The sequence below is a fragment of the Sciurus vulgaris genome (assembly GCF_902686455.1).
Source record: "Sciurus vulgaris genome assembly, chromosome: 7".
Classification (NCBI taxonomy): Eukaryota; Metazoa; Chordata; class Mammalia; order Rodentia; family Sciuridae; genus Sciurus; species Sciurus vulgaris.
The window spans coordinates 120,210,928-120,237,998 of NC_136467.1; the positions used below are offsets into that span (position 1 = coordinate 120,210,928).

The following is a 27,071-nucleotide window of genomic DNA, read 5'->3' on the forward strand; positions in this document are numbered from 1 at the left end:
CATTGACAAATTTCTAGAGGCATATGCTCCTCCCAAACTGAACCAGGGGGACATACACAATTTAAACAGATCAATATCAACCAATGAAATAGAAGAAGCCATCAAAAGCGTACCATCCAAGAAAAGTCCAGGACCAGATGGATTCTCAGCCAGGTTCTACAAGACCTTCAAAGAAGAACTCATTCCAATACTTCTCACAGTATTCTAGGAAATAGAAAATGAGGGAACCCTACCAAACTCATTCTATGAAGCTACTATCACCCTCATACCCAAACCAGACAAAGACACATCAAGGAAAGAAAAATTTAGACCAATATCTCTGATGAATATAGATGCAAAAATTCTTAACAAAATCCTGGCAAACGGAATCCAAAAACATATTAAGAAGATAGTGCACCACAATCAAGTGGGGTTCATCCCCGGAATGCAAGGTTGGTTCAACATTCAGAAATCAATAAATGTAATTCATCACATCAATAGACTTAAGGTTAAGAATCATATGGTTGGTTGTATTGCCGCCGGAGAACCGAAGACGCTCTTTGCTGCGGCCGCAGGTCTTCCAGCCGCCCAACGATGTCGTCTCATTTAGTTGAGCCACCGCCGCCCCTACACAACAACAACAACAACTGCGAGGAAGGGGAACAGGCTTTGCCTCCGCCAGCCGGCCTCAACAGTTCCTGGGTGGAGTTACCTATGAATAGCAGCAATGGCAATGATAATGGCAATGGGAAGAATGGGGGGCTGGAACACGTACCTTCTTCCTCCTCCATCCACAATGGAGACATGGAAAAGATTCTGTTGGATGCACAGCATGAATCAGGACAGAGCAGTTCAAGAGGCAGTTCTCACTGTGACAGCCCTTCACCTCAAGAAGATGGGCAGATCATGTTTGATGTGGAGATGCATACCAGCAGGGACCATAGCTCTCAGTCAGAGGAAGAAGTGGTAGAAGGAGAGAAGGAAGTTGAGGTTTTGAAGAAAAGTGCAGACTGGGTGTCGGACTGGTCCAGTAGACCTGAAAATGTTCCACCCAAGGAGTTCCACTTCAGACATCCCAAGCGCTGCGTGTCTCTAAGCATGAGGAAAAGTGGAGCCATGAAGAAAGGCGGTATTTTTTCTGCAGAATTTCTGAAGGTGTTCATTCTATCTCTCTTCCTTTCTCATGTTTTGGCTTTAGGGCTAGGCATCTATATTGGAAAGCGACTGAGCACACCTTCAGCCAGCACCTACTGAGGGAAGAAAAAGCCCCTGGAGATGCGTGTGGCCTGTGAAGTGGTGTATTGTCACAGTAGTTTATTTGAACTTGAGACCATTGTAAGCATGACTAACCTTCCCCCCTATTTTTACATATCCAGTCCAGTAACTCTCAATTCCAGTATTTTATTCAAACTCGGTTGAGGCATTTTACTAACTATATTCCCTTTTTGGCCTGTAAGACACTTTAGAATTTCCCAACAGAATTTACTGTTGTTTAGAAATTTGCAAGGGCTTTCTTTCTGCAAATGCCACCAGCAGATTATAATTTTGTCAACAATGCTATTGTCTCCTGTTAGTACCACCAGAATTAGACCTGTATCATTCATGGTAGGAATTTTACTCTGGCAGTGTAACTACCATCTCAAAATGAGATCAGGTTCTTAGCAAATGATATAAAATGCTTTGTTGTTTAGTTTTTGTTTTGTTTTCCAAGACAAAGTCAAGCTTCCCAAAGCTTGAATTTATAGTTATTAAAAAGAAAGCAAAAACAAAAAACAAAACAAAAAAAAACCCAAAACCAAATAAACAAACAAACAAACAAACAAAAAAGCAAGACACAAGAAAAAAAATATCCTGGGAAATAAAAAATTATTTTAAACCAGCTTTGGAGCCACTTTTTTCCTAAGCCTCCTAATAGTGTCTTTTAATTTGTAGGAGGCGGGCTGTGTAAATGATAGGTAGGAAATAGAGTAAGAACTAAGATACATCAGCAGATTTTAATACTAGTATGCTGTAATGCTGTCTTTTCTATGGTAGGGAATCTTTATTTCTGATAAGGAACGTCTCAGGCCTAGACATGCAAAATTGCTTTTGAGTTTTGTGTGTATTTGGTATTTTCATGTGTTAGCTGCATGTGAATTTTTCATGACTTTACATTTTTTTATTTCTTTTTTTTCTTTTTCTCGAAGAAGAGACTTGAATGAGTCCATTTTGTGGTGTTAACATAGGCTTCTTGTTTTAGGAAGCTTCACTTATACTCTGAAGCCTTTAAACTCTGAAGAAAATTGCTTCAGAGTTATTCCAAGCACTTGTGCAACTTTGAGAAACAGACTTGGGTTGTGGGAACAGTTGGCAAAGTTCTGGAAAGATGCCATTCGTTTCCTTCTGGTCCCTCCCTTGCTGGTGTTTACTGTGCTTCTTCCCAAGGTGGTCCCTGGGATTCCATGGGCGCTGGTGATTTTCTCACGTAGCAGTCTTTTCAGTTATGTTAAACTCTTGACGTTCCAGAACACTCAGCAGATTCCTTCAATGACATGCTTTTTCATTTATTTCTAAAATGTGAAGCTTTTAGGACCAAATTGTTAGAAAGCATCAGGATTGCCAATTATTTCAAGTAGATTTTATTGGATTTCAGAACATACAGCATGACTGAAGGATACTACTGTATGTTTTATATATAAAAACTATTACTGTTTATGATATAGACATTGCTGTTGAATATCTAGGGAACCATTGTTAAACTTTAAAACTAGCAATCTATAAAATGCATCAGGTTGACTTGAATAAAAAACACTATGACAACCAGGTTTGCCAGTTTGCAGAAACTAACTTCTTTCTCACATCAAGTTTGGTAAAAATTAATGTGTTACAGTGGAAAGTAACACAGATTAAACAAAAAATTAGTTTCTAGCTTTTTTTGAGAACATAGCTGGCCATCTTTAAGAAAGGTGATATATCCAAAATAGTTTCCTGAATTATTTTTTTCTTTCTAGCATTTGATATCTAAATAATTTTGGACATCTTTTTATTTTACCTTGTTTTTGTCTTACTCTTAAACTGGTAGCACTTGATTTGCCTTCTAACCTATTTATTTCAAGTCTTCATGTTTGAATTTCTTTGGGAAGAAAGTAAATCTGATGGTCCACTGTTTTGTTATTGTTGTTTGTTTGTTTGTTGAAAAATCTGAATAAAATTGGAGAGGCTGGTAAAGAGAACTAAAAAAAAAAAAATCATATGGTTATTTCAGTTGATGCAGAAAAAGCATTTGACAAAATAGAACACCCCTTCATGCTCAAAACACTAGAAAAAATTGGGATAGTAGGAACATACCTCAACATTGTAAAGGCTATTTTTCTAAACGCACAGCCAACATCATTCTTAATGGAGAAAAACTGAAAGCATTCCCTTTAAAAACTGGAACAAGACAGGGATGCCCTCTTTTACCACTTCTATTCAACATCATCCTTGAAATACTAGCCAGAGCAATTAGACAGACTAAAGAAATTAAAGGGATACGAACAGGAAAAGAGGAGCTCAAGCTGTCACTATTTGCTGATGACATGATTCTATATTTAGAGGATCCAAAAAACTCCACCAGAAAACTTGTAGACCTCATAAATGAATTCAGCAAAATAGCAGGATATAAAATCAACATGCATAAATCTAAAGCATTTTTATTCATAAGCAATGAAACATCTGAAAGGGAAATGAAGAAAACAACTCCATTCACAATAGCCTCAAAAAAAAAAAAAAAAAAAAAAAAAACACACACACACACACACACACACACAAAGTAAAATACTTGGGAATCAATCTAACCAAAGAGGAGAAAGATCTCTACAATGAAAACTACAGAACATTAAAGAAATAAATTGAAGAAGACCTTAGAAGATGGAAAGATCTCCCCCCGGCAGAATTAATATTATCAAAATGGTCATACTTCCAAAGACACTATACATATTTAATGCAATTCCAATTAAAATCCCAATGACACTTTTCATAGAAATAGAGAAAGCAATCATGAAATTCATCTGGAAGAACAAAAGACCCAGAATAGCCGAAGCAATCCTTGACAGGAAGAGTGATGCAGGAGGTATCACAATACCAGACCTTAAACTCTACTATAGAGCAATAGTAACAAAAACAGCATGGTACTGGCACCAAAATAGACAGGTAGACCAGTGGTACAGGATAGAAGATATGGAGACATACCCACATAAGTACAGTAACCTCATACTAGACAAAGGTGCCAAAAACTTACAATGGAGAAAAGATAGCCTCTTCAACAAATAGTGCTGGCAAAACTGGAAATCCATATGCAGTAAAATGAAATTAAACCCCTATCTCTCACCCCGTACAAAACTCAACTCAAAATGGATCAAGGATCTAGGAATTAGACCTGAGACCCTTCACCAAATAGAAGGAAAAGTAGGCTGGAATCTCCATCACGTTGGCTTAGGACCAGACTTCCTTAAAAAGACCCCCATAGCACAAGAAATAAAAGCAAGAATCAATAAATGGGATAGATTCAAACTAAAAATTTTTTCTCAGGAAACAATCAATAATGTGAAAAGAGGGGCTACAGAGTGGGAGAAAATCTTTTCCACACACACTTCAGACAGAGCACTCATCTCCAAAGTTTATAAAGAACTTCAAAAAACTTTACACCCAAAATACAAAGAACCCAATCAATAAGTGGGCTAAGGAACTGGGTAGACACTTCACAGAAGAAGATATACAGGTGATCAACAAATACATGAAAAAGTGCTCATCATCCCTAGTAATTAGAGAAATGCAAATTAAAACCACCATTAAGATTTCATCTAACTCCAATCAGAATGACTATTATCAAGAACACAAGCAATGATAAGTGATGGCGTGGATGTGGGGAAAGAGGCACACTCATACATTGCTGGTGGGGTTGCAAATTGGTGCAGTCACTCTGGAAAGCAGTATGGAGATCCCTCAGAAATCTTGGAATGGACCCAGCATTTGACCCAGCTATCCCACTCCTCAGTTTATACCAAAAGGACTTAAAATCAGCGTACTACAGTGATGCAGTCACATCGATGTTCATAGCAGTTCAATTTACAATAGCTAGATTGTGGAACCAACCTAGGTGCCCTTCAATTGACGAATGGATAAAGAAACTGTGGTATATATACACAATGGAATATTACTCAGCCAAAAAGAAGAATAAAATTATGGCATTTGCTGGTAAATGGATGAAGTTGGAAAATATCATGCTAAGTGAAATAGGTCAAGCCCAAAAGAACCAAAGGCTGAATGTTTTCTCTGATAAGTGCATGACAATGTATAACGAGGGTGAGTGGTGGAGGGAAGAGAAGAATGAAGGAACTTTGGATGGTGTAGAGGAAAAAGGGGTGGGAGGAGTTGGGGGACAGAAAAATAATAGAATGAAACAGTATTACCCTATTTCTATGTATGATTACATGAATGGTGTGAATCTACATTGTGTACAACCATAGAAATGAAAAGTTGTACCCCATTTGTGTACAATGAATCAAAATGCAGTCTGTAAAAATAAAAAAGATTTTAATAAAAAAAAAGATATTGATGGAGGGCTGGGGTCATAGCTGAGTGGCAGAGCACTTGCCTGGCATGTGTGAGGCACTGGGTTCCATTCTCAGCACTGCCTATAAATTAATAAATAAATGTCCATTGACAACTAAAAAAGATTTTTAAAAAGATGTTGAAAGACCTTTATTTTATTCATTTATTTATATGTGGTGCTGAGAATCAAACCCAGTGCTTCACGCATGCTAGCTAAGCGCTCTACCACTGAGCCACAATCTCAGCACCTCAAGTACCCTTTTTTTTAAAAAGGATGTTTAATTAGTTTCTGTCTCATCCTTTAAAAAAATGTCCATTTGTGTAGGCACAGTGACACATGCCTGTGATCAATATTAGGTATTCAGGAGGCTGAGGCAGGAGGATCACAAGTTTGAGGCCAGTCTTGACAACTTAGACCTGTTTCAAAAAATTTTTTTCATAATAGAAAGAGCTGGAAATGTAGTTCAGTGGAAGAGCACCCCTGGGTTCAATCCCAAGTATCCCCTTCAAAAGAGTCCACTTTTGTAATAGTTTATAATTATATAGAAGAACAACATAGAGAACAAGTCGATTGTTGATGAATAAGTAAATATGCATCTGTTGGGCTCTGTGCTCAGAAACGTGCCTAGTAGCTAAGACTGCATGATCAATACAGCTTGAAGACCCCTGCTTTCTAAGATCTGGGGGGGGGGGGGGGCGTTTATTAACTCCACCTCCTGTATGTATTCCCTGAGGGCAGTGGTTCTCAACTGGGGAGTGATTTTGCCCCCTGAGGGACATTTGGCAATGTTTGGGGACATTTTTGATTGTTGTGACTGGAGCAAGGTGCTACTGACACCTAATGAATAGAGACCAGGGATGCTGCTGACACGCCCTACAGATCACAAGATAGCCCTACAATAAGAGTTATCCAGTCCAAAATGTCAATAATGTTGAGGAGAGAAACCCTGTATTTCTCAAAATGGAGAAAGATAGAACAGTGTGCAAAAACGCCTGGGGAGAGCTATGTGGTGTCTTTGGATCTGATGCCTGTCACATTACATGGGAACCGAACAGAGACAGGAATGTTAGGGTCGATGGTGGAGAGGCTTGGTGCTATGGTTCCGACGTGAGGTGTCCCAGAAGCTCGTGTGTGAGAATATGCAAGAAGTTTCAGAGGAGAAATGACTGGGTTATGAGAGTCTTAACCCAATCAGTGAATCAATCCCCCATGGGAATAATTGGGTGATAAGGGAAGGCGGGTAAGGTGAGACAGGAGGGGGCGGGCACTGGGGGCGTGGCTATGGGGTATATATTTGTATCTGAGAGTGGAGTGTCTCTCTGCTTTCTGATCACCACGTGAGCTGCTTCCCCCTGCCACACTCTCCCACCATGAAGATCTGCCTCCCCTCAGTCCAGGGGAATGGAGCCGGCCTTCTCTGGACTAAGAACTCTGAAACCGTGAGCCCCCAAATAAACTTTCCCTCCTCTAAAATTGTTCTTGTCAGGTCCTTTAGTCACAGCAGAGAAAAAGCTGACTACAACACCTGGGGCACAGGGAAGGAAAACAGCAAGAATGGGAGGAAGCTCAGGCAAGGGGAAAGGGAAAGGCAGGCGAAAAACACGGAAAGGAACTGTGGCTACGTGCACTTTTACAAGAGATCACAACAAGTGGGGCATGGTGGCACATGCCTATAGTCCCAGACTTAGGAGGCCAGCGCAAGAGGATCGCCAATTCAAGGCCAGCCTCTTCAATTTAATAAGCCCTAAGCAACTTAGCAAGACCCTATCTCAAAAAATAAAAAGGGGGGCTGGGGAGATAGCTCAGTCGGTAGAGTGCTTGCCTTGCAAGCACAAGGCTCTGGGTTCCATCCCCAGCACTGCAAAAAAATAAATAAATAAATAAAAAATAATAATAATAAATAAATAAAAGTAAAAATAAATAAATAAAAAATAAAAAGGGCTGTGGATGTGGCTCAGTGGTTAAGTGCTGGGGTCAATTCCAAGTACAGAGGAGCGGGGGCGGGGACAGAGGCCAACAAACAAGATCTCCCATCCTACCACATCTTATGTGACCTTGGAGTCCTCACATTGCAAGATGGAGTCTGTATTTCCTCCCATGAAGTGGAGGTGATGCTATATCATAAAAGGCAATACAGCCGCCACCGGTCTCTTTTCTATGCTTGCTGCTAGAAGTCAAGTCACCATGAGAAAGTGGAGAGATCACATGAGGGGGCCAAAGGTTGATGTTTTGGTCAACAGCCCCAACTGAGGTCCCAATAGACAAACAGCATCAACTGCCAGACAAGAGAATGAAGATGCCCTAGATGATACCAACCCTTCAGCCTGTCACCCCAACCTTTGAGTCTTTCCAGCTGAGGCCCCAGACACTGGAGTAGATCCAAGCCCTCTGAGTTCCCGATCCAGAGAATCTGTGAGCATAATACAATGCTTATGCAGCAAAAAGGATGGAACAGAGCTGGGGGTGGGGGCGCACGCCTGTAATCCCAGCAGCTCGGGAGGTTGAGGCAGGAGGATCACGAGTTCAAAGCCGGTCTCAGCAACTTAGAGAGAGCCTGTCTCTAAATAAAATATAAAAAAGGGCTGGGGATGTGGCTCAGTGGTTAAGCATCCCTGGGTTCAATACCTGTACCCCCAAAAAAAGAATGAACAGGAAGGGTGTGGAGACATGCTGGGGCTCTTGGGTTGGTTGTGTGCTTTCTGTATTAGGATAGTACTAACTGATGTAACATACAAACCCCAAATTTCAGTGGTTTAATGCAATCGAAGTTTACTACTCACTCACATTGAGTTGTCACGCAGTATCTCTGGGGGAATGGTTCCAGACTCCCCATCATACCAAAATCCACACATATGAAAGACCCTTATAAGCCAGGCACGGTGGCACATGCCTGTAATCCCAGCGGCTCAGGAAGCTGAGGCAAGAGGATTGTGAGTTCACAGCCAGCCTCAGCAAAAGTGAGGCACTAAGTTACTCAGTGAGACCCTGTCTCTAAATAAAATGCAAAATAGGGTTGGGAATGTGGTTCAGTGGTTGAGTGGCTGAGTGTCCCTGAGTTCAGTTCCCGTAAGTACCCCCCAAAAAAGACCCTTATATAAAATGGCAGGGTATTTGCCTATACCCTATGCTTATTCTCCCCTATACTTTAAATCATCTCTAAATTACGTATAATATCTCATAGAATGTAAATGTTGTGTGAATAGTAGTTTGTACTGGTTAGGGAACAATGACAAGAAAAAATGTCTACACATGTTCAATACATACACGATTTGTTTTGAATATTTTCAGTCAGTGATTGGTTGAATCCACAGGTGTGAAACCCAGGGAGTCGGTTCATTGGTTCACAGCAGTGTCCCTGACGGGTGGACTGCCTTCCATCAAGCCACCCAAGAACTCAGAACTACTCATGGTGTGTCTTCTCTTCCCCAGGGCTTGGCATGTATCCTCTGTGTTCAGAAAGTAAAACAGGAGAGAGGAAGGAGAAGGCAGGCTTATTCTTAACTGTCTTGTCCCCAAAATGACATACACAAAGTCTCTTATCTGCTAAATGACAGAGCTTGTATTTGAACTCACCTCCAGCTCCAGAGTCCACACAACTAACCACCCTGCTCAGCAGCCTTGGAGTTGAACGAGTTGGTCACACAAGCTGTGGAGAGAGCAAAATGCCAAGCTTTTACCCTGGTCTTTCACCTACCTCTGCTCCCTGGAAATAAAAAGAAAGGAAGCAGGAGAGAAAGCTTTGTCACCATCATCATTTTGATTTATTACCTTGGGTTCCAGAGTCTGGTAAGATTCACACTCCCTAACTGGGCACAGAAATGCATGCCTGTAACCCATGCGGCTCGGAAGGCTGAGGCAGGAGGATTGCAAGTTCAAAGCCAGTCTCAGCAACTTAGCAAGACCCTAAACTTTTCAAGCAAAGTCCTGTGTACTCTGTCCTCTCTCAGCTTGCGACCACAGGCCAACTTATCAACACATCATAGAGCTTAGCATCTTAGGGGTAGCATGGGAAGAGTGCAGAAATGGGCACCCTAAGCTTGGGGCACCGCCGGGTGACTGAGACAGTGTGATCCCAGATGGGATGATACAACCTGGGGAACAGGGTTGGGGAACCGGGTGAGGTACTGATGGTTCCACATTCCAGATGATTCTACCTTTCCCTAACCCCTTTATTCCCTACCATCTCTTCTCCACCCATCCCCAAGGGAGGTGGAGATGTCACACTCTACGCTGAAGGAACTGGGGGAGCTGTCTTGGTTTTTAGGGGAAATGTTCTAGCAAACCAAACAGAGAGGATAAAAGGGACCATCTGCTTTGGATGCCTTGCGAATTAAGTGCTATTATGTAAACACAGGGTTTCGAGTATAGAATTGTAAGATATTTCTGATAGCTTTAATCAAGTTTATTATATTTTGGAAGCAGTTATAACAAGTCATCGTAATTATATTCTGGAGGTATCTGTAGATCTTGATAGTTAAGATGGATATTGTGAAGGTACTTATAATTAGTATTGTATGTAATTGTTTTCTCATCTAATTTCCTTTTAGCCTGGATTCTGGCTATTTAAGCATCTACATCCCTTAGCTTGCCAAGGATCAGCATCCAGTTCAAATATTTACTACCCATCTGATTTTATGGAGGAGGGGGGAGGGAGTGAAAGAAGGCGATGGGAATAAGCCATCAATAATTACTGCCTGCTTTCCTTTCCCTGAAGAGTTGGCTTCTGGTTGTTGATTTTTGAAAGTAATATACAGTACCAAGTGCCTAATATAAAATTTGGTCATGGGTTGATTTATTATTGAATTATATCATTCTGAGTTGACTATTTGTGCACTATAAAAATCACAAAATTCCACAATTCAATTCATCTTTGTTCAGGGTTGGAGAAGATGGGGAGAAAAGGTGGGTTTGAACCTTGAGTCTGTAATCCAAGGTTATAAAGCAAATGAGTCTCATCCTGTGTGTGTGTGTGTGTGTGTGTGTGTGTGTGTGTGTGTGTGTGTCTGTGTGTGTGTGTTGGGATGGAACCCAGGGCCTGTACCTGCTAGGCAAGTAAGTGCTCTACCACTGAGCTGCACCCAGCCCAGATTGTAAATATATTAGGTTCTGTGGGCCATGATGTTCTATCACAATCATTCAACTCTGTTGTTGTAGTGCCAGAGCGTTTGTTGACAGTGTGTAAATGAACAGGCTTGACTATGTTTCAGTAAAGGAGTTACAAAAGCGGGAGGGGCTGCGGTCATAGCATAGCATGCTCGAGGCCCTGGGTTCAATCCCCAGCACTTGCAAAAACCAAAAACAAATAGGAGAATGGCGTTATTGTAGAGAAGTTTTTTATTTTTATTTTTATTTTTTTATGGAGCTGGGAATCAAACCCGGGCCTTGTGCATGCTGGTCAAGTGCTCTACCACTGAGCTACACTCCCAGCCCACTGTGGAAGATTTGAACAAGACCCAGAGTGACAACATAATGTTCAAAATAATGTCTGGACACAATCCAAAATTGCTCAACATAGCCCTAGGAACATATGACCAATTTTTATAAAAATGATAAGAAGATACCAAACCCCAAGCTGATCCAGAGGCTGGCATTATCAAACACAGACTTAAAATACCTATTATAACTATGCTCTCTGACGTAAAAGTAAGAACACTTGAAGGGACAGATAGACCTTCTCAGCAGAGAAAAAGAAACTATAACAGGAACCATATGGGAATTTTAGAAACAAAAACACAATCTGAAATAAAAATTCACTGGATGTGCTTAATAGTAGAATGGAGATGACAGAGGCAATGAACTTGAAGACAGATGAAGAGAAAATATTTAATCTGAAGAATGAAATGAAAAGGGAATTGACAAAATAATGAACAGTCCCAGAACTGTAGACCTAACAGTCATATTATCAGAGTCCCAGTGGAAGGGGAAGAAAGAGATTGATGCAGGAAAAAAATAAAGACATGTTCTCAAATTTGGTGAAAGACATAAAATGACAGATTCAAGAAACTCAGTCTGGGCCAGGGGTGTAGCTCAGTGGCACAGCACTTGCCTATATGCATGAGACCCTGGCATTAATCCCCAGCTGCTGGGGGAAGGCGGGGGTGGGAAAGAAGAGAAAGAAAACTCAGTGAACTCCAAACAGGATGAATTCATCTGACTATATAGGAAAAAACAAACTCAGCTTCTCCTATATTCTCACTCAACAACAATCAACATGGATTCTTTTATTTATTTATTTTTTTGTACTGGGGATTGAACCCAGGACGCTTAATCACTGAGCCACATCCCCAGCTCTTTTTTATATTTTATTTAGAGACAGAATCTCACTGAGTTGCTTAGGGCTCGCTACATTGCTGAGGCTGGCTTTGAACTTGCGATCCTCCTGCCTTAGCTTCCCAAGCCACTGGAATTACAGGCCTGCGCCACCACATTCGGTTCAACAGAGATTACTTCTGACACCAGATGTGTTGGATTTTTCCCCCTCCACACATCAAGCAAGTAATCAATTTGGCAGTGGGCACCAGCTGCCCACTGTCAATTAAATGTTGACACTATCTACCTGGAGATAGCACCAGATTCCACAGGTGGAGGGCTCAGTCCCAAAGATTGTCACCTTTCCCAACAATTTGGATGCCAGTCACAAGTCCCTAGTTGCTTTACCTGTGTTTTAGAGGGACCAACCACAACCCCCCTCTTTGGGTTTGATTAATTTTCCTAAGTGGCTCATTGAACTCAGAGAAACACATTTATTAGTTTATTATAAAAAGAATACAGATGAAAAGATGGATGGGGGAATGGATGGGGGTTTGGAGTTTGCGTGACTTCTCTGGCTCAACCTCTCCAGGAACTTCCACATGTTCATCTACCCAGAAGCAATCTGAACCTGTCCTTTTGGGCTTTCATAGAGGCTTCATTATACAGACATGATTGATTAAGTCATGGGCCTTTGGTGATCAAGTCAAGCCTCAGACCCCACTCCTCACCCTGGAGATTGGGGTGGAGTTGAAGGTGCCAACCCTCTAATCCTGCTAGGTCTTTCCAGTGTCCAGGTCCCATCCTGATGCTACCGAGGGGATACCAGCCATCGGCAAACTTATTAGCATACAAAAAGGAATTAGTCACAACCTGCTCAGTGGTGCACACAAGTGGGAAGCTGAGGCAGGAGGATTAGAGGTTGGAGGCTATCCCTAGCAACTTAGTGAGACTCTGTCTCAAAACGAAGCTCAGGGATAGAGGATTTGCTGAGCATGTGCAAAGCTCTGGGTTCAAAATCAAAATAATTCAAAAGGTGGCAGGAAAGGGAGGAGAGAGGAAGAGAAAACAAACAAAATGTAACAGGGATTTAGAGAAGCTGTTTTTGCTAAAAGCAGTGACTCTTGGGCCTGCAGACGCCCAATGGACGACTGAAAGCAGATAAAGCTTGGCATCTCTGCCTTCATTTTGTATCTGTCTTCAGATCCCTGCTCTGCTCTGCACATAGGGCATGTTAATCATTTAAGGAGTATCCATCTAAAAACTGGTAATATGAGATTTATTAGCCCTAATTTTACCTTGTCTGGCTTTCCCCCTTTAAGACTAAGGCAAGATTTACAGGTACATTTGACTGTCAGTTTTCACAGCGTCCTATTTTAGATCCCTGGAGTGGTGCCTAGAGTCTCCAATCATTGCCCTAAATCTGCAGTCACTTCCAGGAACAGGGGAATTTGCAGGCACATCACCTCACAATGAGACTGCCTTTTGAAATAGAAGCCATTCTCATGGGAACTGGAAATTGCCCCCTTCCAGAATTACAGGTTTGATAAATAAACACCCTGAGAAACAAATAAAAATTGCTCCCTCAAGTGATAATGATGTCTCTGGACTTCTCCAGAGCCACTGCACAGAACCAGAACTAAGAGAATGATCAATTAGACCACAGTTTGACCAAGACCACTTAACTAGGCACCTCTTCCCTTGCCCCAATTCTTCCTCTGTTTAAACAGAACTCTCAGCTGGGCACAATCGCACACCTGCAGCCCCAGCAAACTGCGAGGCTGAGGCAGGAGGATTGAAAGTTCAAAGTCAACCTCAGCAACTTAGCAAGACCCTGTTTCAAAATAAAAAAAAAAAAAAAAAAAAAAAAAAAAAAAAAAAAGTGCTGTAGCTTGATGGTAGAGTCCCTGGGTCAATCCCCAATATTGCAAAATAAATAAATTTAAAACTTCTATCAGTGCCTCAAAGACAGGGTGAGATGGTTGGTCTCACTTTGCCTTCCTAATACAGCCATTTTGATTGAAGTTTTCTTTCCTGCTTTTCACCATTAATTTTTCTATTTTTTTGGGGGGGGTAAGTGGCTGAACCTACTTTGCTGGAACTCCCAAAATCATGTCTCTGGCCTAGGACTCTGGTTATGAAAAGATAGACCTAAATTCAACTATATTAATTATAAATGGTATAAATTCACCAAAGACAAAAAACAAAAACCAACCCCCCACAAAAACAAAAACAAAAACCAAAACCCCCAAGAGATTGTCAGACTGAATTGAAGAATAAGATCCAGCTCTATTTGTCTTTAAAAATCCACATTAAATATAAAGACACACACAGATTAAAAGTAGAGTCCAAAAAAATAAAATGGAGACCAGTGGTTTGAAGAGAAGAGAATGTCTGGGTTTTCTTCTCTCAGACACCTGGGTTGAGTGGGACAATGGAGGGGATCACCAGTGAAATGAGGGAGGGTGGCTACAAGCAAATGTACCCCAGGGTCTAGCTCCAGATTCCCCACACAGCTATCACACTCACCTCGCACCCCGGAATCCAGAGCTCAGAACCCCCTGCAGCACCAAACTGAACAGGGCTTCCCTTACTTCCAAGAATTCTAGTTCAACCTTTGCCAAAGGCAGGGAATGCTTTTTCTGCCACAACTGTGTGTGTGCTGCCACTACCCTGGCAATGGGCACAGACTCGTGAGATTCCGGTCTTGTGGCATTGTACTTTATGCTTTCTGATTCTTTGTGAATTTCATATTTTTCATCATGAATCTAAAAATCAGTACTTGGGTGTCCATGGTAGCTACCCAAACTGCCTTCAACCAGGAGATGTGTATTGCCAAGTCCCAAGAGAGGACCTGGCTACTGAAGGCCTGGGCTCCTGGGGCTGTTTCTGTCTCAGATGCTCAAAGCTTCACATAGAAATACTGCCCAAGTCACCTGCTGTCAAGAAGAGAGTTTCCTCCAGAAGCAGGTGATGCCACTGCTTGAGGAATCTGTGCCACTATCCCTTCACTGGTGAATAAAAACTGAGGGAGGGCCTCCTTAAGTAGAACTATGGAGATTTGAAGTGCAGAAACGTTGACTGGATTGCAGTCAGAGTATGCCAGGATCAGTTTGGAAGTCTTCATCAATTTTCTAGTCAGAATCAAACATGGTTTAGAAGATGCTTGACTTTCTGCATAAATGAAAAGCAGATTTTTTTGAAGAAAGCCTAGTTCAGGTTAGTTATTTTCAGCCTCAGGAACAATTAATAGCCTCAGCACAAATAATATGAAGTAGAAAGAGTGCCCATGTTTAATGACAAAAGTTAAATTCTAAAGTTAATTGTGAATAGTCACTAGAATTTCGAAGTCAAATTCCTTCCTTGTACTTATGGGAAGTCTGTCTCCATTTTCAACTTATTTTCATAAATCGTTTTTTGGAGTGCAGGGGATCAAGCCCAGGGCCTTGTGCATGCTAAGCAAATAGCTCTTCACTGAACCTCCAGCCCTTCTTTATTTTGATACAGAATTTGGCTGTTGCCAGGCTGGCCTCAACCTTGCCATCCTCCTGCCTCAGCCTCCCCAATAGCTAGGATTACAGGCAGGCACTAGCTGCACCTGGCTCCTTCTATTTTGTAACTTTTTTTTTTTTTAGTTGTAGATGGACATAATGCCCTTGTTTATTTTTATGTGGTGCTGAGAATCGAACCCAGTGCCTCACACATGCTAGGCAAATGCTCTACCACTGAGCCACAACCCCAGCCCTCTATTTTGTAACTTCTTTAATCCATCCTGTTGCTTGGAAAAATACCTGGAATTGGCCAAGTACAACAGTGCATGTCTGTGATTCCTTAGCCTACGCATATGAGGCTAAGGCAAGAGGATCACAAGCTTGAGGTCAGCCTAGGCAACTTAGCCTGTCTCAAAATATGTGTTTGTTTTTTTTTTCATTTTTTAAAAATTAATTTATTTTGATTCATTGTACATAAATGGGATACAACTGTTGTTTCTCTGGTTGTATATGGAGTCGCACCATTTGTGTAATCATACATGTACATAGGGTAATGATGTTTGTCTCATTCTGTTATTTTTCCTTCCCCCCACCTCCCACCCCTCCTTTTCCTCTATACAATCCATCCTTCTTTCATTCTTGCCTCCCTCTCACCCCCTGTTATATATTGTCATCCACTTATAAAAAAAAAGTTTTTTTAAAAAGGACTGGGGATGTAGCTCAGTGGTACAGTGCTTGCTTAGCATGCGTGAGGTTGTGGTTTCAAAATCCAGTTCTGGGGGAAACAAAGCAATAAAAAACCCCACCACAAACAGCTGGGGTGCTAGCGAGCACCTTGAAACACGGATCACTGCTAGGAATGGAGCTGAGCTTGCCGACTTCATCAGCACATCCCTGGGTTGCCTACTTTTGGATGTTTATGTGAGAAGTAAATTCCCATCTTGTGAAAACTGCTGTTGGTTTCTGTTACATGTAGCTGAACTGCATCCTTATACAGGTCTAATGACAGAAAGCAAGAAACACTCGAATGAATCCTAGAAAGGACTTCTGGGTGGGAAAACAATGCCAACCTATTCTTTGTAGATGACAAATGTCAAGGTTACCAAAAGACCAACAGCTTTTAACAAAAGTCCTAAGTGAGGACCCTCAATGGAGAGGACCAGTCTTAGTTCTACACACCTTCGTTCTATATAGTTTGGTGAAAAAACACTCAACAGGAAACCAGGAGGAGCCCGTGTACTCGCTTGACTCTGAGGCTGCCTTCCTGGCCAGGGCTGGGATTTCCTTTGCACCATGAGGGTGTTGAGCCAGACATCTCCAGGATTTTGTCCAATCCTGAGGTTCTAGTCCCTTTTCAAACACCTTTAGATTATATAATCCTTTTTAAGGATAAAAAATTTTTTCTTGTAGTTGTGTATGGACAGCATGCCTTTATTTTTAGGCAGTGCTGAGGATCGAACCCAGTGCCTCACACATGCTCGGCGAGTGCTCTGCCACTGGGCTACAGCCCCAGCCCCGATGGCATGCTCCTTTTGAACACCTGAACTAATCCATGTGAAGAGCTGGCCACAGAGCTTGGCACACGTATAGCACATGTTATCTTTTAGGAACCATGTCGCTTATTTCTGTGGTTTCCACAGTACCTTTCACAAAGCAGGTGCTCAGTATTGCTGACCTGGGAAAATGCCCGCTGGTATTCAGCGGATTCCCTGCCTGCCCCCACATTTGAGTATCAGCAAGAAAAAACCAGGAAAAGGAGACACTTTTGGCTCCAGGTGACCCAGTTGCATCAGAGAAAAAGCAGCAGATGCAGGAGGAAATACACTATTTATTTACAATTTGTTCACTTTATCCACAATTTCCCATACAAACATAAAAACTAAAAAAATAAAACCACCACTTGGGAACACAAGTGTCTTTCTTTAATTAGTCTGGTGGAGGGAGGGCCGGAAGCCCTCTCGCTCTGTGAAAGGGGACTACTGAGGCACACGGACGGGGAGGAGAGGAGGAGGACGCCTGAGAAACAGCTCGACGAGAACCTCGCACAGCGGTGTGGGTGGGAGGTGTGTGGAGGGGCTTCGCTGGCAGAGACTCAGGGATGTCCCCCCTGGGGACACGGCTTGGCTTCCCAAGAGGATGACAGCTTGCCCCGTTCCCCCCACTTCTCCACTACCAAACACCAAAAGTCAAACACGGGTCGCACATCTCATGAGCTGTGTGGGTGTGATGGTGACAGTAGGGATACCAATGCTGCTCTCTGAGAAGAGCCCAAACCCAGGGGCACTCAGGACACTCCTTCCCTTGGCACTGACTCGTTGGTCACAGCTTCTGTCCTTAATCCAACGCTGACTTAAACATGGGGAAATGAAAGCCCTCCCCAGAGTCCAGGGAAAGGGAAGAGTCAAAAACATGGAGAAAGGGCTTCCGCCTCTGCAGTCCCTTCGTGGGGAGGCTGTGGGGTGGCAGGGGAGCTCTGCCACTGAAGAGGGGCGGGGGGGGGGGCAGATGTTCCAGAAAGGCCCAGGAAGGGCAGAAAGGGGAGGAAAGACACTGAGACGCGGACACTCGGGCTGGCAGCTCCACCGGCCCAGCCTCTCTAGCAGACTCCTGCTCCACTCCCTTCAGAGGGGTGCCCGGAAACCAACCCGGAGGCGCTGAAGCCACCTGCCTGGCGATTTCATCTGTGCAAGTGATCTAGGTTGCTTTCACATGTTGATGCACATTATAAATATAAAATCATATCTGCTACAAAGAGACATATTTTACATCTTCACCCATATACATAATAACACAATTTACACATAATATCTTGGAGTGGGTCATCATGGAAACAAAAGTTTGGAGAGGTAAGAAGCCCCTTCTCCCTTCCTGCCTGGTCATTCTCCAGGACGCTTGTACCCTCGGTCACTGGGGCCCTTTCCCATCTGGTTCTGATGGGGCTAGTGTGGACACAGCAATTCAGACGTAATGAAATGCTGATGGGTGTGTACATACACACTCACACACATGCACATACGCAGGAGTCTGGTGAGAAAAAGGAAAAGAAAATTCCTAGCCCTTGGGTGTAGGCCTCTTCCCAGAGCATCAGTGCCTCCTCCATCTGAGAACTGTGGTTCTCAAGCAGCTGCCCTTCACTGGCTCAGACTCAGGCAGAGAGAGGAGGATTAGGAAACCAGGGAGGGGGCGGAGTCTTCTGAAACATAAGGCATATTTGACCTGTGATCAAATCAAACTAAGTCACAAAAAGCAACCATATCAGAGCCTAATACTTCCATGCCGTAGGCATGTAATAAATTTTGTGGGTTCTTCTTCCTGTTTAAAGAGAGAGAGAGAAGAAAAAAAAAGCAGTGACATCACTTGGGACCTGTAGGCAAAAGCCAGCCAGTCCATGTCAGTCCATGTGGGGACAATGTGAGTGAGACCCTGAGCCTCCCCTTCTTTTGTCCAGTTTTTTTTTTTTTTTTTTTTTAAAGGGGCAGACAACCCTGTACCTCCTTTTCTGTCCTCTCCCAGAGCTGGGCCCATCCACATGGCATGGAATACTGAGAGTGGTCCAAGAGACACATCCAGAGACATCGAGTGGTGGACGCCAAAAAGTTAAGACCTGGGTGGTGGGGGTGAGCTTTTTACAGCAGGAGTGTTCCTGGCTGGGGTCCACGGCTCGCACAGTGGCCACAGTGATCAGATTGCCATCAGAGATGGGGGCAGTCTGGGTCCCCGGGGGGGAGACAGCACCTATCGGCGGTAGTGATTGGGGGCGTCGGCAAACATGTACTTGAGTCTGTACGCCTCGGCCAGAAGCAGCCCGATCTCTTCGTTGCCCCAGTGTATCGTAGGTAGGTTCTGTAGCAGCATGAGGAGACCCTGGAAGGCAAGAAAGGGCTTTTACTGCTTTCCAGGCTGCAGGTCCCAAACTGGCAGCCCCCCTCTCAAGACCCAGAGCTGGAATGGGCCTTCCTCCTGTGCTGCACATGCCCAGGTCCAGCCTCCCAAACTGCACACAGCCTTGGCCCCTGGTTCACCCCAAGAAACCATGAAGACTCTGCTGATTCTCTGATCCATTAGCACATGCCTCTTTAAAAATCATAAATGGAGAATGATAACAAAAAATCTTTTAAGAGAAATAATCGCTCATCATTCAAATATAGCTCTCCTGCTTTTGAGGTATTCCTTTTCAGTAATTTTTTCCCATGTGTGTTTCTTTAAATAGTTGTGATCACAATTATGATTTTATATGTACTTTAGTCACCTTTTTTAAACTATAATTTTCATGTTTTCAATCCAGCCTTCATAAATGGTTATTCTCAAAGCTAGTAGGCCATGGAGGCTAGACCCTAATGTGCTCAACCACTTCTTGTTAGACAGGGAATTCACTTCTTTTTTGTCTTTATTAATAATTATTGCAGTGTGTATCCTTTGGCATCTGGACATCTTTCTCCTAATCTCACTGTTTACTTGCTGTCACCGTGTTTCCCTTGTTCTAAGGTTGTCCTCAGCCTACCTGGTCGGCTTATTGCCCTTCCGCCCCGCCCATCCAGCCAGGTCCACTTCAGCCACATTTATCGGTGACTCCATGGTTTAATTTATGCGCTTCCTTTCATTTGAACACTTTCTCTTTTCTCTTCCACCTAGCTAAATCCTATTCAGCTTTCAAAGTCCAGTTTTCTCAAAGAGCTCCATGGACATAGCCTATTAAAGAGTATATTAGAATAAAATGAATGTGATTTTGGTTATCTCTGTAATTTAGTTACCCATGCTATCCACTGCTGCTTCATATTATTTTTCTGTCTTTCTGAATTGGATATTCTTATTTTTCCAATTATAAAAGTAATAGTTATAAGACACAAAATACAGAAGCCATAAGAAACTTATAGGATTGATTACATACAATTCATACAATTCTTTATATGTCAAAAGACACTAAAAACAAATTTAAAATATAAGAAACTAGGAGAAAATATTTATACCACCTTATAAAAGATAAAAAGGTCAATATCCACATTGATAAAGAATACCACCAGGCATGATGGCACACACCTGCAATCCCAGCAACTTGGGTGGTAGAAGCAGGAGGATCACAAGTTCAAAGTCAGCCTCAGAAACTTAGTGAGGCCCTAAGCAACTTAGCAAGACCCTATCTCAAAATAAAATATAAAAAGGCTGGGAATGTGGCTCAGTGGTTAAGCGTCCCTGGGTTTAATCCCAGGTACACACACACGCATGCACACACACACACACAAAGAGTACCTACAGATCAGTGAAAGAAAAGACAAAACAGGGCAACAGAAGAGTGATGAGAACAGATAACAGAAAATGCCTCTAGCCCTTCCACACACTATTATCACTTCCAAAAACCCTGCTTGCAGCTGCTCTGCATAGCCCGCCAGTGCTTCATAGTTTTCAGTGTCAAGGTCTTACACATTTTCCAGGAGGTTTCTTGCTTTAGTTAAAAAAGTTTAGCTGGGCACATAGCTGCCCATGGCACTTCATTGCCATGTGCAGCCAATATGACCAAGTCTCAGCCACTTCTGGGATGGGAGCAGAAATGATACACATGTAACTTCTAGCTTCTGCCCTAAGCTTCTCCTCCTCTTCCCAGAAAATGGATATGAATGAAAGACTGGAAATGGTCACCTATGCATGTGACTAAAACAATGTGTTGAAGATGGCAGAGCAATAAATAGAAGACACCTGACGCCCTGCCTCTCTGGAACCATGACATTAGTCCTGGACTGCTAGTTCAGGGAAAGTAAACAGCCATCTTGTTTTAAGTCACTGTTATTTTGGGGTCATCAGTTACAGAGACAATTTTATATCCTCTTAACAAATTTGGCTGTATCGATCAAAATTAGAAATGCCCGTAGTTGAGCCTGGCACGATGGTGCTTTCCTGTAATCCCAGCTACTCAGGAGGCCAAGGCTGGAGGGTCACAAATTCAAGGCCAGCCTGGCTGACTCAAAATAAAATAAATTCTCAAAATAAAATAAATAGAAAAAGGGCTGGGGATGTAGTTTAGTGACAGAGCACTCGCCTTGCCTGTGTGAGACTTTGGGTTCAATCCCCAGAACCAGCACCGCCACAACAAAATGTGTGTGTTTGGGCTAGGGCGACAGCTCAGGAGAAGAGCACTTGCCTAGCTTCTGCAAGGATGCCAATTTGATCTCTTGCATGGCAAAAAAAAAAAAAAAAAAAAAAGAAAGAAAAAGAAAAAGAAATGTACATGGTCTTTGATCTAGCAACTTTATCCTGGGGAAATATTTACATTCATGGTCAAAGGTACACACTGCATCATTGCTTCACATGATGGGGAAAATGCCCGTCACTATGGCAACAGATAAATGAAGAATTACCCACATCACGAGAGAAATGGTGGTGCTCATGACAAATGAAGGTCTACCTGGACTGACATGGAAAGATAGCCAAGACATTTTTAAATGACTAAAAGCGAAAGTTGCAAAAAATATTTGTAGTATATCTCACATATCTATATATATTTATATCTATAAATAGCTGTAGTATATCTCACTTAGGTAAAAGAAAACATGACATTTACATACACACGTGTGTACTTAACAACTTGGGTGGTAAACTCTTAACAGTGGTTACCTTTGGGGAGTGAAATCTTTCACTTTTCTCTATACTTCTGTATCTTTTAAAATGAAGTCTGTATATTACATGTGTGATCAAATTTTTTTTCATGTAGTACAGTATAAGTTTTATTTAGTCAAAATTAAAAAAGCAGAAAATAAATTGCCCAGGACTTCATAATCAAGAGGAAGCCATTTTTAAACATTTTGGCATATTTCTTTCTAACCCTTTTCCTACACATTTTATATAGTAAATATTTTCTCTATATAATTTTGAATCTATTTGACATTTATCATAAGCATTTTTCTCTATTAATAAAAACTCCCAGCTGGGTGCAGTGGTGCACGCCTATAATCCCAGTGACTTGGGAGGCTGAGACAGGAGGATTTCAAGTTAAAAGTCAGCCTCAGCAACTTAGCAAGGACCTAAGCAACTTAGAGAGATCCTGTCTCTAAATAAAATATGAAAAAAGGGCTGGGGATGTGGCCCAATGGTTACGTGACCCTGGGTTCAATCCCTGGTACAAAAAAAAAAAAAAAAAAAAATTCCTGTAGACATTTTCAACAGCCGGAGAATTTTTCCATGATGTAAGATGGCATAATTTATATCTTTGTATTTAATTATTTCTGGGTTTTCACTATAATAAAATTATAATGAACATATTTGCACATAAATCTATCCTTGGATTATTTTTTGGGGTAAATTCCTAGAAACGAAATTATCGTTTCAAAGGGCACAAATGCCTGTAATCCTAGTTACTCAGGAGGCTGAGGCAGGAGGATGGCAAGTTCATATCCAGCCTCAAGGAATGCTTGCCTAACATGTGCAAGGCTCCGTGTTCAATCTGCAGTACTGAAGAGGGTGGGGTGGGGTGGCCAACCTTAGTAACTTAGTGAGGACCTTGTCTCAAAAGTAAAAAATAAAAAGGGACTGGGGGTATAACTCAGTGTTAGAGCACTCCTGGGTTCAAAGCCCATTACTGAAAACAAACCAAAAACAAACAACAACAAAAAGAGTGCAAACATTTTAAAGGTACTTAATTCAGAAAGTGCATTCCAAGAGAACACCCTTTTCCTTAGATCACCAATACACTCACTAAAACAGACAGACCTTGTTGTGATGGTTTTCCCTTAGATCCCCATGGTTGAGGACAGAACTCAAAACCTATGGTCAAAATGGTGATGAACCCACAGGAAGGCCATCATGAGGAAAGAAGCAGGCTACACACTTCCGTATGTCTATCTTCTCCCTTCCATGGTTGCTAGCATTCTTTCCTCCCTTTCGTTCTTTTTTTTTTTTTTTTTTTTTAACAGTACTGGGACTTGACCCCAGGAATGCTCAACCACTGAGTTTCATCCTAGTCCTTTGTATTTTATTTGGAGACAGGGTCTCGCTAAGTTGCCCGGGGCTAGCCCTGAACTTGTGGCCCTCCTGGGTCAGTCTCAAGAATCTGGGTGTGATGACCTTGGAATATAAATGCCCTCCCTGAACTCCCTGCCCTGAGGCCCCTTTGACTCTTCCCTCCTATTTGCTGCTCCTTCCCTTAAAACGTCCCCAGCCCCACACAAACTGGAAAAGGCATATCTCTCCTCGCCAACCTCCTTCTCAGGAGTCAACTTTTATTCTCAGTTGGGCAGATGCAATTCTCAAGGCCTTAACCTTTTCTGTTTCTTAGACTTTTGGCTGTCTGGTGAAGCCTAAGAATCCTTTCTCAGAATAATGATCTAAAATACATAAAATATATAATATAGCTATTAAAAGCTATTTTTTAAAATGGACATTGCCTACCTCTATATGGCAAATTTTCAGGTACCCATTTTTTTCTTTTTTTGGATTATTGGAATTTAAATTTTTTTCTATAATGCTTACATAATTTGTATAATTGATAAACAAAAACAACCAAGAAATAGCTAAGCTCTCTAGAAGAGAATACACTCTGCTCTGATGGGAGCAATCTATAACTTCTAATTCTTCTAGGCTTAACAGAAACTTCTGGGAAGCTTCTAAATACTTCCACCCCCGGAAAGTTAACTTCTCACTTCCTTCAAGAGAAGCGAGGCTTAGCTGCAAGGAACCACTCTGCCACCTGGCGTCCATGCCTCTGAACTGCAGTACCCCACCCCCAGCCTCCATCACCCCCATGGCTCCCCATTGCAGTGCTGCAAAAATGGGAAATCCCGTCTAGTGGATAAAGACATAGCGTAGTGAATAACCATAGCTGGGGGACAAAGGTATTAATCACAAATCAGGAGCTCTTATCTAGGGGTAGACAAGAGACACTGCAGGGAATGGCTGAAGATTTGTTACAGAGCCAGTTCCGCGGGAGCATTAGGCATGACCAGCAGTTAGATGAAATACGAGGTAGACAGTCGGGAGCAGAAGACGGCTTGTAGGGCAAGCAACAGAGAGCAGTTTTCAATTAATGGGAAAGGGGAAGCTGCCTTTCATAGAAAAAGGCTAGCAATGGCTGAAATGGAAGAAAAGGGCCTGGCATAGCACCTGCTGAGAATCTACAAATCCCAAAGGAAAAGGCACTGTGACAGAGAAGGAATTTGAGCCATGTGCGATGAATGGAAGAAAACAATTAGGTAAGAGGCTAAAGGAGGAGGTTATTAGGTAGTGAACAGAAACTCTGATTAGGAAAAGGCAGGGGGAAGCCCATTAGCAAATGATTAACGCCACTTACTGAGGCTTACTAAATACCAGATGGGGCTCTGAGTGCTTCACCTGTACTTTGTACTCACTCAATTAGTCCTCACATCAACTCTAGAAGTTACATATTATATCCATTTTAGAGAAGATGAAACTGAGGCACAGAGGTTACGGAATCTGCCCAAGGTTACAAGTCCTGACAGCCTGGCTCAAGAGCTTGTGCTCATAACCACAGTACCATGTGCCGCCAGCCCTGGAGTGAGAAAGAAGTGGGGCATAAAGTAAAAGGAACAAAAAGAAAACAAGTCCTAGGAGAAGCTGTTGGAAGGAAATCTGCAAGTTGATTAATTTCACCCAGAGATAAGGGTTCAGCACAGCCAAAGACAGGATGTGTAAAAATTAACAGCAAAAGAACTTAAAAGGTAGCATAAAATTAGACTATTAAATAAGATGTTGTATGAAGAATCACTTTGCAATATTGGAACATTATTTGCAATATAAGGTGTATTCAGGCATGTAAAAATACTGCCCTAGTCAAATACGTACTTTAAAACAAACCCCCCCTATTCTGAGAATCAGTGAGGTAACAAAATATTTCCCCTGGTCCCAATATAACTTTTCAAAAACAAGTCCTTGCCTACGAACTTCGAGAGTCAAATCTGTATCCATTGGCTTCTCCTGCACCAAAGTACCTAGTGCAGCTGGCTTTTTCCCCCCTCACAGAAAGCCGAACAGAAATTTTTTTTTACATGGCTAGGAATCATTTCCTTTCTCATACCAATTTTTTTGGGGGTGGATCTTCAATGCTCAGGGTTCCCTCAAACCCTTCTTATGGGCAGGATTCCAACTGGCAATTCACCAAATGTCTGTGAAGACAGGGCCTGCGCGCTCGGGCAACATTCCACAACCACACCCTGAGTTCCCGCAGAAGTCGTGGGTGGTGCCATCTGGTTCAAGAGATTCATTTACTTTTAGTTTGTCACTGAGGACTGGAACATCCCCTGGTCTTGCACTACTTTACTTAATAACTCTGACCTGTCTCCTATGAAATGGACCTTCACAGTGGGAATCTCTCCAAGACTCTCCTGCAAAGAAGAAACAAAGAATTCTCCAGTTCTGTGGTTTAGAGTCACTGGATGGTCACATTGACTCCCTTGTGGTTTCCCTTTTTATACATTTAAAGGAACTTTAGTTACTAAGCCTAGGTCTCCTGCGCGGTGCTTCTCAGCCATCTGAGTGTTGGCACCTGAGATGACACGTCTGTAGGCTCCATGTACTCTTGTGGATGCTGCTTTCCCAGAATGGCTTCCTAGACTGCAGAGGGACCAGGTGTTTGTGGGGTGTCTGTCTTCTGACTCTCACATCCTCCTAGAGATCTCAGGTTAGAGACCAACAGTTCGCAGGCTTCTGCTGAGTTACTTGATCCTGTACAAATTTCTTGCACGGTGCTGCCTTGGTGCCCACGGCTCAGTGTAACTGGTGCTCTTCTGATTTCTTTTCCTTGTGGAGGTGTCCCCCTCCCTCCTGGCAGCTCCTTTGTGTTTGGTTGCACTTCCTTGTGGCTGCTCTGATCTAGGGGACCCTACCCCTCAGAGAACTCATTCATGACTCCTGTCCTGAGTTTCACATCAACTTGCTTTGGAAAGTCTTTCCCAAAGTCCCATGTCTGCAAGCTGCATCAATGGCATATTCTGTGAATGGGTGTCAGGAATAGAAACATGTTGTCTGGTGAGCTGATTCTCCCAGTCTCATTCAACATTTCAGGTTCAGCCTTGGCCAGAGGGTATGGGGCTGAAAGTCTACCCTACAGCTATGGTTTTGTTTAACAATGGAGTGTATCCCTAATGCTCCCTGGTGGGGTGGGACCCAGGTGTTACTCCTCCTTCCAACCCCACAGAATTAAAGGGCAGGTCAGGGCCTAAATGCTATAGGGCGGGCTTTATAGGGCTGGGGCTGTTGATTCAGGAAGGGGTTAAAAGTTTCCCTGTTTTAGAATAAACCAATATTTTTCCCATGGTCTTCTCCAAAATTGGTTCTTGCCCTGCTCTGGCCTCAGCCCTGTGTGACCCGCTAGTGGCTGTCTTATCTCCAAGTCTTCCCCGTTTACTCCTACAGGGCCTTCCCTCTGGCTATTTCCTCTGCCAAAAGGACTCTCCTACCTATCTGTGCGTGGCTGGCTGCAGCTGTAAGGACTTGTTCTCTACCTGGCCCTCTGGCAGATGACTCCTAGCAAAGTGCAGGCCAGAAGCATGCATGAGAAGGGCTTGCTCTTGGTATGGCTGTTTTTTTGGTACCAGGGATTGAACTCAGGGGCCCTTAACCACTGAGTCACATCCCCAGCCCTTTTTTGTATATTATTTAGAGAAAGGGTCTCACTTCCCTAAGTTGCTGAGGCTGGCTTTTAACTTGGAATCCTCCTGCCTCAGTCTCCCAAGCTGCTGGGATTACAGGCGTGCACTACCACGCCCGGCTTGGTGTGGCTTTAATGGAGCGGGGATATCTGGCAGGTATCTCAGACCTCGCATGCTCCTGTCTAGCTC

General features: G+C 42.7%; 2 protein-coding genes across 4 annotated transcripts in view; one reads left to right on the top strand and one right to left on the bottom strand.

Moving 5' to 3' along the window:
• The first annotated feature begins 507 nt into the window (after nucleotides 1-507).
• LOC306666370 (BCL2/adenovirus E1B 19 kDa protein-interacting protein 3-like) lies at nucleotides 508-3,126 on the top strand. Its single transcript, XM_079148400.1, has one exon. It carries the CDS (start codon nucleotides 574-576, stop codon nucleotides 1,231-1,233), a length of 660 nt encoding a protein of 219 aa, XP_079004526.1. The 5' UTR covers nucleotides 508-573; the 3' UTR covers nucleotides 1,234-3,126.
• Nucleotides 3,127-9,118: 5,992 nt separating this feature from the next.
• Nucleotides 9,119-27,071, bottom strand: part of TBC1D22B (TBC1 domain family member 22B) — a 75,258-nt gene continuing 57,305 nt past the window's right edge. For 2 of the 3 annotated variants that reach the window (XM_079148352.1, XM_079148354.1), the window contains one exon: nucleotides 18,890-19,155. In XM_079148352.1, coding sequence (XP_079004478.1) covers nucleotides 19,027-19,155 — 129 coding nt within the window. In that variant the 3' untranslated portion in view covers nucleotides 18,890-19,026. Of the gene's footprint in view, nucleotides 9,198-18,889; nucleotides 19,156-27,071 lie in introns of those variants that run through there. The other variant, XM_079148353.1, reaches the window with a different exon arrangement.